This window comes from Copadichromis virginalis, linkage group LG15 (assembly GCF_057382275.1).
Source record: "Copadichromis virginalis isolate Kocher_CV1m ecotype Utaka linkage group LG15, C_Virginalis_male_GT1.1, whole genome shotgun sequence".
In the NCBI taxonomy this organism is placed as follows: domain Eukaryota; kingdom Metazoa; phylum Chordata; class Actinopteri; order Cichliformes; family Cichlidae; genus Copadichromis; species Copadichromis virginalis.
The window spans coordinates 22,086,187-22,105,720 of NC_140632.1; the positions used below are offsets into that span (position 1 = coordinate 22,086,187).

At 39.0% G+C, this 19,534-nt stretch overlaps 2 protein-coding genes, 1 long non-coding RNA gene and 1 pseudogene across 3 annotated transcripts; all 4 read right to left on the reverse strand.

The window, feature by feature from the left end:
- Positions 1–1,667: 1,667 nt before the first annotated feature.
- Positions 1,668–4,197, reverse strand: LOC146692393 (uncharacterized). The gene is made up of 7 exons (XM_085432485.1): positions 4,124–4,197; positions 2,998–3,096; positions 2,795–2,911; positions 2,556–2,642; positions 2,381–2,442; positions 2,017–2,082; positions 1,668–1,915 (listed from the first exon to the last, which is right to left on the reverse strand). Exons 1-7 carry the CDS (start codon positions 4,182–4,184, stop codon positions 1,778–1,780), a joined length of 630 nt encoding a protein of 209 aa, XP_085288611.1. The 5' UTR covers positions 4,185–4,197; the 3' UTR covers positions 1,668–1,777.
- A 4,220-nt stretch (positions 4,198–8,417) lies between these two features.
- LOC146692394 (uncharacterized) lies at positions 8,418–11,375 on the reverse strand. Its single transcript, XM_085433401.1, has 7 exons — positions 11,315–11,375; positions 10,832–11,164; positions 10,459–10,725; positions 9,893–9,979; positions 9,639–9,667; positions 8,726–8,794; positions 8,418–8,432 (listed from the first exon to the last, which is right to left on the reverse strand). Exons 1-7 carry the CDS (start codon positions 11,373–11,375, stop codon positions 8,418–8,420), a joined length of 861 nt encoding a protein of 286 aa, XP_085289527.1.
- A 2,564-nt stretch (positions 11,376–13,939) lies between these two features.
- Positions 13,940–15,099, reverse strand: LOC146692395 (uncharacterized). The gene is made up of 3 exons (XR_014915179.1): positions 14,919–15,099; positions 14,305–14,373; positions 13,940–14,190 (listed from the first exon to the last, which is right to left on the reverse strand). It is a non-coding gene; the product is annotated as an uncharacterized LOC146692395 (long non-coding RNA).
- A 476-nt stretch (positions 15,100–15,575) lies between these two features.
- On the reverse strand, positions 15,576–19,148 carry LOC146692396 (uncharacterized; annotated as a pseudogene).
- Positions 19,149–19,534: the final 386 nt, after the last annotated feature.

The window sequence follows — 19,534 nt, forward strand, 5'->3', positions numbered from 1 at the left end:
GCTGTGTGTCTTGTAAAATTCTAAAATTAAAAATTAGAATCATAATATATCTAAAGTAAAATGATATACAGGTATGCAGTGAAATGTCAGAGCTTAGTACAAACAAGAGAGGTTTAATAATAGTGATGAGATAACAGGAAGGGGAAGTGGCAATAATACACGCAGCTTTTACTGCTGCTGATTTATCACTGCTCTGCTCAATAGAGTCCAGTCTTCACTTCAGAAACCACTCTTCTCTTTCACAAGTCTTTTTCCGCCCAGCTGGTAAGTTATTTGAGTTTATTAAATCAAGGACAGCACATGAGACAATGATACACGATAAAGCAATGCAACTGTTGTTTTGTACAGAGGTTTTCTAGCCAAAAGCTAGTGTCATACCAGTTGCCTTGTTCCCAACATCGCCACTGACTGCTCTCAAACGTGCCACCCATGCTCCAGAGTCAGCTGGTGTTTGCATAGTTTCAGTGTTACAGCCTGCCTCCTACATCAGCCTGCTCCAGTATCAAAGTCACAGCTAACCTTTGCATGTTTAGCTTTTAAGTTCCTGCTTGGATCAACCTCCCAAGCTTCTGATCCAGAGTCGTGACTGGACACAACCTTTCCAGTGACAGCATCTGAACCAGAGCTAGTGCTTCTCATTCTTTTACTCCTAAGATGGATGAGGCCTCAGCCATCTGATTCCCAACCTGTGACTGCCTGCCCATGCTCTTCTTCAGTACCATTGCTCTGAAGGGTTTCGCCTCTTCTGTTGGCTTCCTAGAAGCACTCTGCTTCAACAGTTTCACTAAATAGTTATTTTACTCTCCTCAGCTCAGGTTTCGTTACAATGTGAATCATGTGTTTATTTATTTGTAAGGTAAAACATCAGTATAAATTAAACTAAGTCATAGATGTTATACTTTCTGGTTTTATATGCAGATAGTTAGGTGTTCATTTGTGGTATAGCAGCTTAATGGAATGTGGAAAAGCAGGAATGTTTTTGGGGGGATTTTTTTACATTATATTTTATTTTTTCCACAAAAAACATCTTAATTAGTAGATGCAAAACTTACAAAACTTACAGTTGGAGTAATAATTGATATTTTATCATAGACACAATTAGATCAGGTAATTCAATTGGACTTAAACAAGTAAGTTTTTGTTACATTTCCAAAACAAAGTAACAATATTAAAAAGGCAAAGAGATATAAAATATTGACTTTGCCTACAGTACATGAGCACACAGTATAAAACGTTAACCTCAACCTCTAGAGGGAGTGTCAGTGGTTTCTTTGTTTCACTACCTCGAAAGCTGGTGCTGTTTGTATTCATGATTGTACATTAAGAGGACATTTTTTCACAATTGTATACCAAAGAGATCACTATAATTGACATATGATAGACATTAACAGCTGAATATAAAGCATTTGAATTTTAAACATTTACCTTTCCTGTTATAGCTTAACTCTATGGAAGAGGACCCCCTGGGGGAAAAAAAAGTGGGGACATTTTTTTCTCAGAATTCTGTGATTAACGTCAGAAGTCTTACTTTTTTTCTCAGAAATTTGAAAAAAAAAATGACATCCCCACTTTTTCCAATGCCCCAAATCCCCTCTTGTACAACTCAACTTAAATAAAAGGTGGGAAACTTTAGCCAGTGTGTCAATCACGTGTGTCATCTGATCAAATGCAGGTCATTTTTTTCTTCTTTTTTTTTTTAGTTAAAGGAAAATGTAAAAATGTTTTTCACATATTTATCATATAATGCAAACAATCAATCATAAAAAAAATGTAACCTTCAGGCTGGAACGTGTTTCTTTTGTTTGTTGATGGTGGAATAGAGGTTGCTGGGATCAGTGGAAATGCCAGCAGAAGAGGAAGGAAATTTCACAGTGCTGTAAGTCACAGTGTCATCTTCATCATTATCATTACAGACCTGGAATGAAATATGATGGAGCACAATTATTTTTTTCTGACCTGTGACAGAAATTTAAAATTCACGATCTTAATGTTAATATATTCTTTTGAGAACCTTACCTTGGCTTTACACTTGGACCTCCTGATAAAACTGACAGAGACATAGGAGACATCTTCAGCATCAGCCTGAACAGTGAAGACAACATATAGACTGCTCACTAATGCATATGCGGAGTCAGTTTGACAGGTATCAGTCCTTTTGGGGTTTTTCTTGTCCTATTTGTCTTTCATCCATTCTTATAAAGGATAAAAATACATTTCAAAGAATAAATGCAGTAGCTGTGAGAATAATGTCTGTTCACTTTGTTCTGACTGGCTGCTGGACTGGGTCATATCAGGGTTTACACTCAGTCTCTTAAATATGTGCAAGCTGTTCTCATTTTGGGACTTTAAATAAGGGAGTCTTCTAAAAGTAGCTACATACATTTTTTTGGCAGCTGCGTTCACTCGCCACCTTAGTCGCTTCTTCCACCTGTGTTTTGCTTCCTAAAAAAAGATGAAAATACAAGATAAAAGTAAACAAACTTGAGTTTAGAATTTCAAATCCAAGGTTCTCAATTATACTTTCAACTATAGCTGTCATTTTTTTTCTAACTCACCGTTAGGTTTATTCCATGTGTTGATGACTATAGCAAGTATTAGTACCAGAATTCCCACAAGAACAATGATAACCCGTTTCCAAATTTCTGGAAAGAAAAATTAAAACCACAATCACTGGTAATGTTGAGCTTTGGATGCTGTGAGCAATAAAAAGCTTTATGATGGAGCCACAGCTCGAGTCTACAGTCTACAGTTCAGACCTTAGGCTTAATAAAGGTGCGAGCGATGCAGTCAGTACCTGATAAAGTATTTCTTTCAGTTGTTCCAGTTGTTGATGTAGGTTGGCTTGATGGTGATACAGTAGTTGCATTTGTTGATTTTGATGTTGTGGGGATTGGTGTTGTTGTGTGGTCACCTTAAATAAAATAAATGTATTAAAAAAAAAACTTTAGTTCGGCTTTTATTGCCCAAATGTTGACTGTAACAACAGACAGGCACTACCTGATGAAGTCCTTACTGTTCCATTTACTGATGTAGGTTCAATAATACTTGTATTTTTTGATGTGTGTGTTACTGTCTGTGTTGTTGTTACATTGTTGCCTGAAACAATAAAAAAAATGCAGACAATTAAATAAATACATGCAACAAACTGTCTGACATTAAATATTACCGTGGCAGAGGTTTGGTCCCTGGCTCAGCTGCAGAGAAGGAGTGAGGCAGTGAGGTCAAGGGAGCAATGCCAAGAGGCTGGAGGGACAGACTGGAGAGCTAATTTAACTGATGAGGTTTCTCTCTTTATATATAGTGAAGCCAGAGACCTGAGAGAGGAGTGCGCACTGATAACTGACTGGGAAGTTATTGAACTGTTTACAGAAACATCTAGCCATATGTGTGTAGTGCCTTGATAAACACTCCCCAAGTATACAAACATACCAGTGTGTCAGATCTATGATTACAATTACATATTAATGTTACAGCTACAGTAGCCAAAAGGTGGTGCATTATTTAACTGGCAAATTATTACTTTATATTTTTAAGATGGGGAAAAAACATTTTCAATAACCAAAAAATCATATTGTAAATCAAATACGTCGAGCAATTATATACATCAAGTTGAGGTAGTTCATCATAATTTCTCTGTTATCTCAGCTCTAACACGTAAACACTGCGTGGCGATAAGTATAAGGACGTTGAAAAAATGGTGCAGAAACCTGCAATCTGTAAGATGGAAAAACCACACAAATGTGGAAGAGTGGATTTGTACAAAATGAAACAGATGGGAGTGGATAGATGCAAGGTTATCAGTGGTTACAGACTCGTTCAATAAAGAGTATTTATGTTGCATCACAAGACAGCTGATCAGTTTGTTTCACTAACTCATCTAAACAAGGCTTTTTGCAGAGAGTATAGCATCCGTGGCAGTTTGTCTTCAAACAACAACCGTAATCTCCACTTTTTGACTTTTTTTTTTTCAAAAAAATCCAAAATCGATTATCGACTTGAATCTTGAAATTCCTTTTTATCAAAATCATCAATATTTTTTCCTTAATGTGGCCATAATACTCCTTCATAGGTAAAGTCATATTACATGTTGATGCAATATTTGTATTTTAATATGTGTCCTTACCTTTACACTGAAGTATTAGTAGAGAGAATAAAAACACTTCAATCCATCTGAATAGGACCATGGTGCTTCTTCTGTACTCATACACACTAATGACACTGCATCTAAAGATTTGACTTGTTAAAGATAAATACTTGTGCTGTGTGGGGTTTGCGAGGTGTCACTTCCTGCTAGTGACTTCATTCTCCTCTGTCACATCTTGGCCAACAATAGATTATAGGAAGTCAAATGTGTGAAGATTGTCAGTTGAGATAAGTGTAATGAGAAATGCAGCTCTCTTTTATTTCTCTTTATTTTGTGATTATTAGAAAAAAAAACACAACCAGGTTTCAGTGTGATGTTTGAGAATGCATTTTAACTGACATAAAGAGTTCATTTATTCTGCCACCTAAATTTAACTCCTAATATCATTGATGCAAAACAATGATGCCATCAGAACAAGTGTCAGTAGTCTGAAACCTCTTTAGAAGTCTGATGTCATTTTCTCTGCGTACCAAAATAGGTGTTTTGTTGAGAATGTGGCTACAAGAGCATTTATTGAGATAAACATCATGATAAAATTACAATTTTCCCATCATACTATGTCCGTTTATTTTGTTGTGAAAGTAAACTTTTGCAAAAATTATTTCTTCAAGACAAAATAAAAATCAATAAGCAAATAAGGTCAAATGCAAGACAAATGCTAACACCTGCTGCTCTCTGGCAGCAGCACCATGCTCTCCCTTGTTTTAAATGCACTTTAGAACAACACGCAGCAACACTACACATGAGCGGGAGGAGGGAGGTATGGGGTCTTCACACACCCCCGTTCTCTGCTAGCCATCGGGGCGGGGGGGCTGGGAGGAGATGTTGGCTGTCCGATTGGCCTCCCTGCTGCTGCGGAGCCTGGGACGGTCTGCTTGCCTCCACCCCGGGGGGAAGGGTAACATCTCTTGGGTCTGGGTTCTGTTTCCCCCTCTGGGGGCGAGGGTACCTGGACCCGGGGTATAGAGTATGTTTGGGGAGTGTGATTGTGTGTACATGTCCATTTATGTCAATCCTTACGTTGGGTGAGTGCTGAGTGTTTGTATATGTGTGCATGAGGGTGGGAATGCATGTTTGTGTCTGTGTGTGCCTGTTTGTCTGTGTCTATATGTCAGGTCGGGTCTTAGACTCCACCTCTCTGGGAACTCCCAGGCCCTCCAAGGCCTATCTCCCCTCACCACACTCCCTGCCGGTGACTGATGCCCTCAGGGGTCGGTGCATTGGTGGTTCTTGGTGTCCGGGGCTGGGCACTCAGGTATGTACCGGCTCACTCCCGGTGGCTACCTGGCGGGGCCTGGCGCCTGTTGCTCGGTCAGGCCTCTTCCGGGGTGCGGGGGGCCCTCGGGCCTCCGGCCTCTGGGCCTGCGGCTCGGTTCACTCTGGCACAGCTGGGCGGGCATGCTGGTGCAGCCCCCTCTAGCTTCTGCTCGGTGGCTACTGGGTGACGCCTCGTCTGGGGATCCTCAGACCTTCCCATGAGGGTGGCACGGATGCCCCTCCGGTGGTCCTCCTTGGGCTCTCGCACTCTGGGGCCTCTGGATGTCTGGGGCCTGGATCTCCTCCATGCCTGCTTCACGCCCTGGGGGACGGGGCTATGGCTTGCTACATCCTCTTGCAGACCATTACATGTGGAAACCATTGGAATACAAGCGCGCTGATCCACACAGGTATGCACACGGGTGTTCACTGCTCGTAGACTTAAATTACACCTTTCTTGGCTGCTACTTCAAAGCACATTGTGCGCTGTCTGTCCTGCGTGCTGCACAACAACATTGAATATTTAGTATTTACTGCTGTTTACACTTAGCTAGATTAATGCGATGGTGTTGTGTTTAGTATGTTGCTTTGGGTTTTTTTTTTGCTTGTTTTCTATTCTTCTTCTCTCAACAGGTGATCCAGGAGTTTTTATTTTTTCTCCCCCCCTTTCTCACTGTCCCTCTCCCCTTCTGTTTTTCTTTTCCTTCCTCTTTCTCTCTCCCTTTCCTATCCCTCACTCATGTCTGTCCCGTCTGTAACATCTGAAAATAAAATATAATAAATAATAAAAACAAAGATCGACCAAATGGACCAATACGGCAATGCCACGATAATCCATTTGGCAAAGTAAATCCATTGGGTATCCTTGTTGGTCTTCAGACAACAATTCTGATGGCTAAAGAACCAAATGGGACAGGCAAAAAAAAAAAAAAAAAGAAAAAAAAATGCAAGTCAAATACCAGGAGACGGAGCAGGTGACAGATCTGGGGGTTAGGAAGTTCAGGGCATTTGAAGGGTTTTACGTTGCAATATAAAGCACTTTGAGGCAACTGTTGTTGTGATTTGGTGCCATATAAATACAACTCAACTGCACTGAATTGACCTGGAGGGGGGCAGGCAGAGCAGAAGAACACTTCAGGGGGCCAACTTGAATGCGGGGAAAGTTAGGAATTTTGTTCCGAGGATCAAAGCTGGAGCAGGAAAAATGTCTTTACAATAAAGAGGGTTTAATATAATAAAAAGGTTCTCTACACACCAGAGGCCTGGGAGCTTTAAGGGGTGTTTACCTCTGACATAAATTAGTCACTATGAGGTGTCACTTCCTGATAGTGACTTTAGTCTCTTCTTTTGGAGCTCTCCCTCCACCTTCACCTTCTTGACTAGAGAATGTTGTGGTGGCAGATTTCTTTTCTCATTTATTAATCACATATTTAATCAAATCACATTAGTTATAGTAATATCACTTTCTCTCTTTACTATAGTAAGAGCACTCCTGTCACTAGTTTGCATGCATGGGGAATGTTAACACAGTGAGGCCATTGTAATGGGAGACGTTAAACAGATAGTGGGACTCCTTCTGTTTATCAGGGATGTAAATCCTTAGGTGACAGCCAAGCAGAAAACAAGGTCATAATTCTCTCTGTGAGGGAGAAGGTATAGCCCCCCCCCTGTGAGAGGGGCCCCGAGAAACACTAGAAACTTATGATCACTAAACTGAGACAGACCTGTTTGTCTGTTTATGTTGCTGTCAGATGGTTTGTTAAAATAAACATTATGTAGAAATCTAACTTATAGCCATCCATTATCTTCCTTCTCAGGGTCACAGTGCTGCTGGAGGCTATCTCAGCTACCAGAGGGCAAGAGGTGAGATCCAAACTGGACAGATTGCCAATCTGATTGCCAGCCTTATTTTACATATAACTTAACTTTGTTCCTTTTGCTTGTTTTTTTGTTTTGCATCTTAGCCCGGTTTGTAAGTGTAGGATGCTTTGACATTGAAGCTTCTAAGAGTACAATATCCAGTGATTATACACTTGCTTTTTATTGTGGAATGCAGATTTTACCTTTTCCCACCAGGGGGCAGAATTTGTCTGTTTCCCACTAGTTACAGGGCTGTTATGGCGTTGTTTTTGTGTCACTATTCTGAGCGCACGTAAAAAAAAAATTGAGCGCACGTAAAAAAAAATTGCAGGTGCAAGTGTTGCATTTTCAGGAGAAATTTATTTTGAGCGAAGAAAAGCTAAATTTGAGTGAACAAAATTCATTGCTGCGTGCAAAAAATGTATTTCAGTGTTTGCTATTATCCACACACACACACAATAGCAGCCCCTCTCGCTCAGTTTTTGCACTTGCGTTCGCTCGCAATGTGTTGCTCGCGCTCTCAACATTTCTGCCCGTGCTCGCTCAACTCTTACTGTACACCATTATATTTGTGCCACAAAACCAGAATCCCTCGCCTCAACAAGGAAGAGATGGCTAAGATGGAGATAGAGACCCAACAAAGCAGTGAAATAAACAGTTACTTTTTGATTGTTTAATAGTGGTTATGTTCAAAGCATGCCAAACAAGAAACATGAAACAAGATGTTTTTTTCTTTTCTGAGACCTATTTAGTTTTTATTGTTGTAGATGTAAATAACACAAAAATATATTGAAAGCCATAATTTTATTTCCTAATGCTGAGGACCCAATATATTCAAATTCAAACAAATTTCCCACGTGTGGGACTAATAAAGGTTATCTTATCTTATCTTATTCACATTCTCTACCTCTAGAGGGAGTCTCTGCTCTGTGGCTTTATGGATGATGGAGGTGATTTGCAACTGCTTTGCTCTATCAACACTAAAGCAGGATGTGTTTTCATTATTCAGTGTAGAAAAAAAACAGAATTATCCTTTAAAAGTTGCATTAAAGAAAGATTACATAATATAACACTGAGATAAGTAAAGACAATTGTCAGGTTGTTAAAAATCATTGTTTTACTACTTAATAATAGCACTAGCCCCTTTAATTTAGATCTAGATCATCGGTAACTGAACAATCAGGCAACATTCAAAGCATTTTTAAATATGTTGAGTGAACATGACTGGATTTATTTCTTTGATTTGTTGACTGTGGAGGAGACGTTGCTAGGATTAAACTCCAGAAGAAGACGAGAAGGCTTTCACAGCTGTAGGTCACACTGTCACCTTTATCATCACCACCTAGAGCTTAGAAGAAGAAATAATTCTATACTTAATAATACTTAAACAATAATAATAATAACAACAACAATAATAACAGAACTGATATTAACATCCTCACTGTAACCCATCACAAAGCTTACTGTGCCTTCTTCTCTGGTGTTCTTGGTGTAGCTGATGGAAGCCAAGGAAATGTCATCTTCAGGTTCAGTCTACATAAGGACGATCACATAATGATTGCTAACACATTAATCCAAACCTTGATTTAAGTATTAAAGTATTTTGCACATAGACACAGTTCAGAGAATGTGAGTCTCTGCCGTGTTTAAACTCGGTCCCTGCACACAGCTTATAAAATTAAGTGTAGGTATTCTGCTGAAACTTGAATATATGCATTTCGTGAATGGTTGGAGAGTGGTTGTTAGGAGTTGCTGGCATCGGATAATATGACGTTTTTCATAAAGTGGTATATAGTACTGCACCAAAAACCTTCTTACAATTGCTTTGGTCACTAGTAGGTTCCTGCTCCCATGAGCAATTTGGATAGAAGACAACAATTAGCTAGCACTTGCAAACTACACTTGCAAGTGGTGGTAAAAATATGAAAAGAGCACACAAACCGGGAGCAGAGAATGTTCTCTGTCGAAGTAAAAGCTGCACCTTTTGAAATGTGTACTTTATAGTTATAAGGCACAACTTTTCATTTGAAGGTGGACACTCTCTGATGGCAGTTTCCATCGCACTTTTAAAGTTTCACTACATGTCAGAGAGTAAATGGTGACTGCTTGTAGACAAGTCAACATCTTCCATGTGAAATATGACTGAAATTAACACACTCCTTTTCAACCAGTCACAAAGTGACACAGACAACTACAGGCCCGGTTTGTTCATTTTTAGATTCTCCACATTAAATCAACTTTTTCTGTAAAGTTTTACTTTCACTATATTAAAATTTTTTATTTTCCTAGGGTCATACAGGTGTAGAGAACTTAACAGACAATCACCAAAACTCAGTTTTTTATTGAAGAATCAGAATGATCAATGGATGAAACTCACATTGTTCTGTCCATCCATTTCCATGTTCCCTGCAAAGAGGAAAAAATTGAGTTGCGCTTCTAGTTCTGAGTCTGTGTTCTTATAGTTATTATAGAAAACGGTGTTGTCTCAACTGATTAAACTGGTAAAGACTGGTCGTCTAATTTAATAATCTAAGACTTGTCCACATAACTTGAACTTCATCATGTCATGAGTCAGCAAAACACATTAAATTTAACAGTTAAAATGCTGATTTACATTTGTCCTGTTCTCACCTCTAGTTTTCTTCCTTGTGATCATCACCACAGCAGCAACTAAGACTGCTACTAAAGCAGGAAATATAATATGCTCCCATGACCAACCTGGAAAGAAAATTAATCCATGTTGAACTTACTTTTAAAAAATCTAAGGATTAATATTTATTTTTACTGACACATAGTTATTTTTTTTAAATCATAGTGGTGATGAGTACAATTTTAGCACTTTTTTTGTATTTCCCTTCTGATGTAGCCTATTGCAAAATCTAATTATCATGAGTGATCCTGTTTTCATTACTGTTTTTTAATTATTCTGCCTCCGGTGCTGGATTTGGTGTCACTATTAACTTTTTTGCTGTTGTGGATTTTTTTGTTGTCATTGCATTCTCACCTGAAAACACAAAACAGCAGCCAAATCAAATCTGTACAATGAAAATGTGTCTTATGTTCCTTTTCCCCAATCAATGGAAAACACATGCAGAATATTATGGCTGAAATGGCTGTTTAAACTTAAAAAGATTTACAGATGAAGCTTTTTTTAATGATACTCTTTACTTTGAGGTAATAGCAGCTTGTTTTCTCACCTGACGACTGAGAGCTGAAGGGAAACAGCTTCACTTTGTTACTGGACTCATCTGTCACATTGCACTTCAGAGACTCATAAATCTTTGACTTCTGATTAAGTTGAGATTTAAATGTCACTGCTGAAGAGCAGGAACCTGGTAATATCGTCATGTCTGTATAGATGTTCTCTTCACCCTCGTAGAGCCACTCTACTGTGTATGTACAGGGTTTATATGCCAACAAGGAGCAGCTCAAGATGGCTTTGTTACCGTTGTCATGTTGAGTCGCTGGTGAAGACAAAAGATGAGAGAAAAAATAGTTTAATCACAGTATTGAATATTTTAATGTTTCACGCACAGTTTGAGCTGAAAAAATTATGAATGAAATACTCACTGTTAATAACGGAAAGATAGACATCAAACTCTGAAACTTCATTTCCTGATTTGATTTGTCTGCACGTGTAACGGCCAGCATCCTCAACTGTGACCTTGTTTACAACCAGAGAACAGTCTTCACTAACACTCAGCCTGGCTGACTTAGCTCTAACATCTTTGTGAATCTGCCCATGAGTGGCCAACTCCACTACTGCCGTGTCTGTTGAACCACTGAAGGCCCAGGTAGTACTGTTACAGTCATCCTGACCATGTGTCACATTTTCACAAGGGAAAGTGAGGTCATCACCAACTATGACAATAGAGACAGATTGAAGTAGATGAATTGTTGGTGCTGAGAAAAAAAAGAGAAATATGACAGATAAAGATCACAAATGTGACTTGGCGCAAATTTAGTTTGAGGATTATTTTTGATACGAAACAAGTTGGTCTCAAATGTAGTCTCATTGAGTCAAACAAAGTTGCCAGCAAAACTTGTCCTTACTTGTAAACTGAAGCATCAGAAGCAGAAATACAGTCATTTTAACGCTCCCGAATTCAGCCATCTCTTTCTCGTTCTCGTGCTCACTAATGACACAGTCTCTTGTATTTTCTTAAAGTTACACACAGCTTCTTCTTTATGTGGTTTTTGAGGTGTTGCTCTGTCATAGTGACTTTAGTCTGCCTCTTGCACACCTATCAATTGTTAAAAAATATAAATTTTTAACCAAATTTAGTGTACGTATGAGTAGAGAGACAGTTTTTCATTTAATGTTGTTTTTCTCATATTTTTAATGCATTTTCACAGTAGACAGTGGTGCGTTTTTACCTCAACGGAGAATCTAAAATTAGAATCATAAATGGCATTAAGATAGAGTATACAGGGGAATATGAATATGACAATGTAGTATTATTTTCATATAATTCATCAGCATTAAAAACTGAAATGTTTGCAATGAAAAGTAGGCATCCTGTAGCAGCTACCATGCCACAGTGGTGAAACACAGATAAGATGCTTTTGTGGTCTGCGACCTGCTGGTTCCTCATTGCATGAAGAATTCTTTGACGTGAATGGGAAAGTGTTTTAGTAAAAACAGGGATACAATAGCACCAGAGCTCTGGGCCCTGTTTAAGGGCTTTTATGTGTCTGGGTAGGAAGATACTACTGTGGGTTTGTCAACCCTTGGATGAGGTAAACTCCAAGTTCCAGAGAGAGAGTTTACTTAAACTTTGAACAACTTAGTCCCTCGTTGGCAATTTTTCTTCAACAACCTCTGAGCTCTCCCCTCCTTCTGCATTTGAAAAAAGCTGAGTGATGCTTTATGTCATTTCCTCATTCATAAAGTTTCCACCAACACAGAGTACAAAAAGATACGTTATACATACTATTTATTGCTTTTATGCTCTGTGTTAACATGAGTAAATGGAAATTGTATCATATCTCCTTGTTTATTTTTAAAACTTTTTAAATGTTAAACATAATGTGTTACCTTGTATCATATAACTAAATAAGCCCTGCGACAGACTGGCGACCTGTCCAGGGTGTACCCCGCCTTTCGCCCTATGACAGCTGGGATAGGCTCCAGCGCCCCCCGCGACCCTGAAAAGGATAAGCGGAAGCGAATGGATGGATGGATGGATGGATATAACTAAATATTACCTTGTGTTTAACAAATTAGGTTACCCACATCTGTTCTTTTTAATGTTTTAGTGTAAATACTCTCCCATGACTGAAAATGATATGTTTGACAACTTTACTGTGAGATGGTTTTTGTGCATAATACACTGCAAGACGGAAGACATATTGCACCCACATTCAAATATATGACACAAACTTACATGTATGAAATGATCCTCTCACTGATGTGCTGACTTTCATATTTATTATTTACATGTCACTGTATTTAATTTAGTAATTTAAAAAAATGTTGTCATAATGTCATTGTATTTAAAGTAAGAGCTGGACGTAATATTTTGTTTGTGGCAATGCCACACATACACTAAAAAATGTGGCAGTACTAACTCACTGATTAGTGGCTCAAGACAAGAACATGACCGACTGAGTGCTTCAGTGGACTGTCCTCTGGTTCTGGTACAATACATTTTTGAATTTTCAAATAGTCATTAAAGTATTAAAAAAATCAAATACAGTATTATCTTTATTTGAAAATACAGAGTATAGTTGCTGCCTTCTTATTTGTGACTGGTAGGATGTGGTGCCCCATGACTGGCAGAAGGTGGTGGCAATGGTGCAAAAAGCCATGTCCCAGCTTTTTTATTTTCCTACATCTGTGATCATGAAGATGTCGTGATGGTGTCTGAAAATGCTGAAGGCTTCTCCCTCTGTCAGACTTCACAGAATGACTGAAAACTTCAACATCAGCTCACCAAACCAGTACAAGCCCAGATTTGGATGTTTCATACTGTCAGTATGACATGTAACAAAGTGTAAGAATAAATGTTTGTGTACTCAACCATTTTTTCCTCTTGTTAAGAAATAACAAGACAGAAATGAGTTTCATCAGTGTAATTATTTTTAAAATATCCATTTTATGTTCTAATAGGACACAATGAGAAGCAATGATGATGTTAATACTCTCAGAAACAGACAGAAGAACAATAAAATCTAATCCTCAATGCCCTCTGATATGACCTTTCTGTAGGTTCAGTGATCGCCATCATAAATCTTGAACCTTGAATCAGACACCCACTTCCAGTCAGCCAGTCAATTCCGCTGCTGTGTTTCCTTGACTGAAGTCCATGATATTATTATGATAGTTATCCTGACCATCAATCTTACTTTTTGTCATGTGACTGGCAGAATGAATGACCCATTCGCAAAGCAGTGAAAAAAGTTCACTCCAGCACTTGCAATGTAATTAGATGATTACAGTTCATTTATAGAACGAAGAAAGTTGTGGAGAGGAGAAGCTGTACAGCAATACAGCTTTTGAGTAGTAGAGTAATGGACAACATTTTTGGTTTTATTGCACAAAAGGATATGAGTGCGATGGTAAAGTGGAAACAGCATCCAGGACAGAAACAGCCACATTATACTGCTAACAGAACTATGTTTCTTTGGTTGTCTGTTAGTGACTGACAAACACTCATACACAAATATCCATTTCACATAAGTATCTCATTTTATTGCATTTTCAATCTGGGAATATTTTCACCCTCTCCACCTCTAGAGGGAGTCTGTGTTATCTCGGTGGCTTCATGTACGATAGTGCACAAGAAAAGAAATCATAATCCAGTCATATATTTCTTTGGTTTGTTGATGATGGAATAGAGATCACTGGAAGAAGAATATCCAGCAGAAGATGAGGAAGCGTTTACAGTGCTGTATGTCACAGTATCATCTGCACCATTACAGGGTACCTTAAAGAAAACATGAATAAGAAATTCCTACCTTAATTAATCATACATGTCAGAAGTTTTGATAGTTATGATTTGGATGCCAACATCTTCATTGTAACCGATTGCAGATCTTACCCTGGCTTTATTCTGGGTCTTCTTGGCAAAGCTGATGGTGGCATAAGAAACACCGTCGTCAGGTTCAGCCTATAAATTGAAGACATTATAATGGATACAAAATTATTTTGAATTCAAAACCTTTGTCAAGCACTGGGGTTTTTTTAAACAGACATGTTAGAATGAACAAATACAGCAGTAGGGATGGGTATCGTTTAGGTTTTATCCGATACCAGTACCAAACCGGTACTTTTGAAGCAGTGCCGGTGCTTAAACGGTGCTCGAACCGGTGCTTAAAGAATCAAGAACCTTTCATGTTTAGCTGTTTTTTGTAAAAAGATAACAATGTTAGCCTTTTCTGCAGCTATAGGGTATATATGGTATCACTCTTGGTTGGAAGCAGTGCTTAAACAATGGGGAAAAAAAACACCAACTTTGTCCAAAAACCTCTCATGTTTAGCTGTTTCCCACTTTTTCTTTGGTCATTTTAGCCTTTTTGGCCAGGGTGAAGGGAGCATCTGCCATCAAACAAGAAGACAGCCACATGTAACTATGACAGTGTTTGCTAGTTCACCTTACATGCATTCATTTAATAACGTGGTTAGCTTACACACGAACAACAGTAAGCTACTCACACAGAGAAGAACGGCTGCTGCTGCCATCATCATCCGTCATCATTTCTGCTACACTGGCAGGGCTAGGGGCCAGGACTCTCCTCTTCGGGTGCATGTTGCTAACTCCGGGTCGATAACAGGCACCACACCCGCAGTAGATGTGCACGGTGTGAGGTCTCGCAGCAAGCTATCAAATACGGTGCATTTCTCAGCCTTTAAAAAAACGCTATGCGTCACCAGGTGTTTCATCAGATTCGAGGAGTTACCTCCTTTGCACAGTGTCACCTTAAAGCACTTGTTGCAGGCTGCTGAGTTTGCATCTTTTGCTGTGAAGTACAGCCAGACTTTGACCGCTTCACCTTGGGCAGCTAATCTGTAGCTCTGCTCTAAAAGAACGTACGTACCTGGGCCCGCCTACTACACTTGCAAAGGTAAAATGATTGGCTAGAATCCAAAGTGTGTGACATCTCAGGGAAAAAAAGCACCGAAATGAAGCACCGAAATGAAGCACCGAAATGTGCCCTGCTTTTCGGTCTGGGTACCGTTTATGTCAGAACCGGTGCCAGATACCGGTACCCATCCCTATACAGCAGTAAGTGTAACTTTGAACTGGGTGTAGTGTGTGTGATCTCACAGTGTTGTGACTGGCTTCTGAACCAGACTGAGCCTCTTTGGGGCTTAAGCTTGGTTCCTGCACAGGCACAGAAACATAGGTGACTCAAATTATGCTTTTTCTGCTGTATATGCAGTCCCTATAAATCGGTTTTTGCGACAGTACAAATATTTAGTACTAATAAACATTGTAGTGTTTAAACTCACCTTATTTCCTTCCTTTTGTTCTTTATTTCCTGGAAAAAACAACAGATATGACATAAGTCAGACACAGAAGTGGGTTTCAGACACTTGCACAAATGACTGATCAGGTGATCTGCTGATCTCACGTCTTTGCCTGCTGAAATTCAAACTATGGTCAGTTGCTAAGCTTTCTCAGTTGTATTTATCATCAAGCCATAAACTGTTTTCCTCAATGCAAAGTCAGCAAAACATATCAAACATGAACGCTGAAACATCCAATATTTTTATACAAAGATCTACACAATGATACAGACAAAAGATGAAACATTTAACTTTTTAATTTTAATGTTTAATTTGTGAATGGTCCTACCTTTCATTTTCTTCCATGAGATGATCACTATGATAATTAAGAGTGCTGATAAACCCACAGTCACATAAACATACCACCATGACCAACCTGGAACACATGGACGCATATTTGGTTTAATTATAAGCAACAGTTTGAGGTCAATTATAGTTTTTACGTTTTCTCACCCGAGGACGGAGGGCTGAAGGGAAACAGCTGCACTCTTTTGTCTTCATCTGTCACTTTACACCTTACAAACAGTAATTCAGACAAAATTGACTTCTGATTAAAGTGAGATGTCTCAAATGCCACATTGGAATTACAGGAACGTGATGAAATCTCCATGACTGAGGATATATTCTCTTTACCCTCGTAGACCCACTCCACTGAATGCCTACAGCCTTCATATGAGAACACGTAGCAGTAAAAGATGACTTTATCGTTGCTTTTTTGTTCAGTCACTGGTGATGATGGAGATATCGAGAGATAAAGACAACAACAGAAACATTAGCCTCATCATTTTAATGAATATTTTTGTAATATTTCAGTATGTTGCTCAAAACAAAACACATTAACTTGACAACACTGATATACAAATACTCACTGTGAATAACAGAAAGATGAACAGGTGAGTCTTGTTGGTTTCCTGATATGAACCGTTTGCATTTGTACAGACCAACATCCTGATCTGTGACCTTCTGAATAACTAGAGAACAGTTTGCTGTAACGCTCAGTCTACCTAACTTAGCTCCAGCTTCTTTGTGAAACTGATCATGTTCAAAGAGTGTTACTGTTTTTGCACTTCTTAAATTCATGAACATCCAGGTTGTACTGTCACAGTTACGCTGACCATCTACTGGATTTTTACACGGCAACGCGACTTCATCACCATCTCTTACAATAAACGCTAAATGTTGCCAGGTTGCTGTTGCTGAAATAAGAGAGACAGAGACAAATTTGATCAACAAACTGATTCAATTCAATTCAATTTTATTTATATAGCGCCAAATCACAACAAAAGTCACCTCAAGGCGCTTCATAGATACAGAGAAAAACCCAACAATCATATGACCCCCTATGAGCAAGCACTTTGGCGACAGTGGGAAGGAAAAACTCCCTTTTAACAGGAAGAAACCTCCAGCAGAACCAGGCTCAGGGAGGGGCGGCCATCTGCTGCGACCGGTTGGGGTGAGAGAAGGAAGACAGGATAAAAGACATGCTGTGGAAGAGAGACAGAGGTTAATAACAGATATGATTCAATGCAGAGAGGTCTCTTAATACATAGTGAGTGAGAAAGGTGACTGGAAAGGAAAAACTCAATGCATCATGGGAATCCCCCGGCAGCCTACGTCTATTGCAGCATAACTAAGGGAGGATTCAGGGTCACCTGGTCCAGCCCTAACTATATGCTTTAGCAAAAAGGAAAGTTTTAAGCCTAATCTTAAAAGTAGAGATAGTGTCTGTCTCCCGAATCCAAACTGGAAGCTGGTTCCACAGAAGAGGGGCCTGAAAACTGAAGGCTCTGCCTCCCATTCTACTTTTAAATACTCTAGGAACAACAAGTAGGCCTGCAGAGCGAGAGCGAAGTGCTCTAATAGGGTGATATGGTACTACAAGGTCATTAAGATAAGATGGGGCCTGATTATTTAAGACCTTGTATGTGAGGAGCAGGATTTTGAATTCAATTCTGGATTTAACAGGAAGCCAATGAAGGGAAGCCAAAACAGGAGAAATATGCTCTCTCTTTCTAGTCCCTGTCAGGACTCTTGCTGCAGCATTTTGGATTAGCTGAAGGCTTTTCAGCGAGTTTTTTGGACATCCTGATAATAATGAATTACAGTAGTCCAGCCTGGAAGTAATAAATGCATGAACTAGTTTTTCAGCGTCACTCTGAGACAGGATATTTCTAATTTTAGAGATGTTGCGCAAATGGAAGAAAGCAGTCTTACATATTTGTTTAATATGTGCGTTGAAGGACATGTCCTGGTCAAAAATGACTCCAAGGGTCCTCACAGTGTTACTGGAGGCCAAGGTAATGCCATCCAGAGTAAGAATCTGGTTAGATACCATATTTCTAGGCTTTTCAGGGCCGAGTACAATAACCTCAGTTTTATCTGAATTAAGAAGCAGAAAGTTAGCGGCCATCCAGGTCTTTATGTCTTTAAGACATTCCTGCAGTTTAACTAATTGGTGTGTCTGGCTTCATGGACAGATAGAGCTGGGTGTCATCAGCATAGCAGTGAAAATGTATGCTATGTCTTCTAATGATGCTGCCTAAGGGAAGCATGTATAATGTAAACAGAATTGGTCCTAGCACTGAACCCTGTGGAACTCCATAATTAACCTCAGTGTGTGATAAATTGACAGTTTTTTTTTTAAATACAGTACTTAGTGTGAGGATAATTTTAAATCCACTGCATTTTACACATTTCTGTCTCAGATTTGGTTTACAGTTTAAAATTATTTATGTCATGCATATCTTTGAAAGCAAAAAAAAGCACATTCAATGTATTAAATATGCTCTTGATGTATTGAAATGTATTTGTAATAGTTGCCATTAGGATCAGAGCCATCAACCTGTTTCAAAACCTGCGATTCTTTCATTTAATGCTCACCATACATGTTTGGGACTGAGCCCTACACTTATTTACGGTCCTACTTGTTTTTGAACTGAACTGAACAAACATGCCCCACTGAAGTAAAAGAGAGTAGGTTTCCAATAGATATCAGTGTCTCGTCTCTGTGAGCTGATGGATTTGAACATTTCTACAGAGATCAGGACACAATGAAAACATGTCTGGTTGTCTTTTCTACACTCAGAGCAAAAAAAAAAAGTCTCTAAAATGGGATCCAGGTCCTTTATACAAAGATGGGTTTTAGTAATATGATTACATGTAAACATGACCAGACAGTTTTTGCTTAGTTGCTGCTGTTGAGAAATAGTCTGAAAGTCAAAAGAAATGAAAAACAAACTGATGTCTCACCTTTAGATTTCAAGATTCAAGTAAACAATAACAGCATGGCATTTAAGCATATAGTATTTAATGATGTAACACTAGAATGTTTGCAATTTAATGTGTGTCCTTACCTGCAAACTGAAGCATCATCATCATGAAAAAAGAAATCTTAAACCATCTGCTTGGAAACATCGTGCCTTTTGGTGTCTCCTTGTAACGCTCACTATGCAGTCTCTGAGAGTTCTTCTGAAACACAAATGCAACATGTGCTTCTTGTGGTCTGTGAGGTGTCACATCCTCATAATGACTTAACGTCTGCGTCTTCTCACGTCATTCACTTAGCCAACATGAGATTACAGGAAGTCATTTAATATTAATGCAGAGACGATCAGCTGAGATAAGTTGTTCACAGAAATGCAAATCCTTTTCTGTTAGACTGTGTTATTATTAGAAAAAAGAAGAGTCTTTGAGATGTTTAACATGGAGCGTAAACCCCCCCAGTCCAACATGGTGACATCACAGTAACTTGGAACAAAGAC

Coding starts and splice junctions, on each gene's coding strand:
- LOC146692393 (XM_085432485.1), bottom strand. CDS start 4,184: ATGGTCCTATTCAGATGGATTGAAGTGTTTTTATTCTCTCTACTAATA. Junction 3,097..4,123: donor ACTAATACTTCAGTGTAAAG/GTAAGGACACAT, acceptor TTATTGTTTCAG/GCAACAATGTAACAACAACA. Junction 2,643..2,794: donor TGAAAGAAATACTTTATCAG/GTACTGACTGCA, acceptor TTTTCTTTCCAG/AAATTTGGAAACGGGTTATC.
- LOC146692394 (XM_085433401.1), bottom strand. CDS start 11,375: ATGGCTGAATTCGGGAGCGTTAAAATGACTGTATTTCTGCTTCTGATG. Junction 9,980..10,458: donor CTTCAGCTCTCAGTCGTCAG/GTGAGAAAACAA, acceptor TTTTCTTTCCAG/GTTGGTCATGGGAGCATATT. Junction 8,795..9,638: donor AAATGGATGGACAGAACAAT/GTGAGTTTCATC, acceptor GTCCTTATGTAG/ACTGAACCTGAAGATGACAT.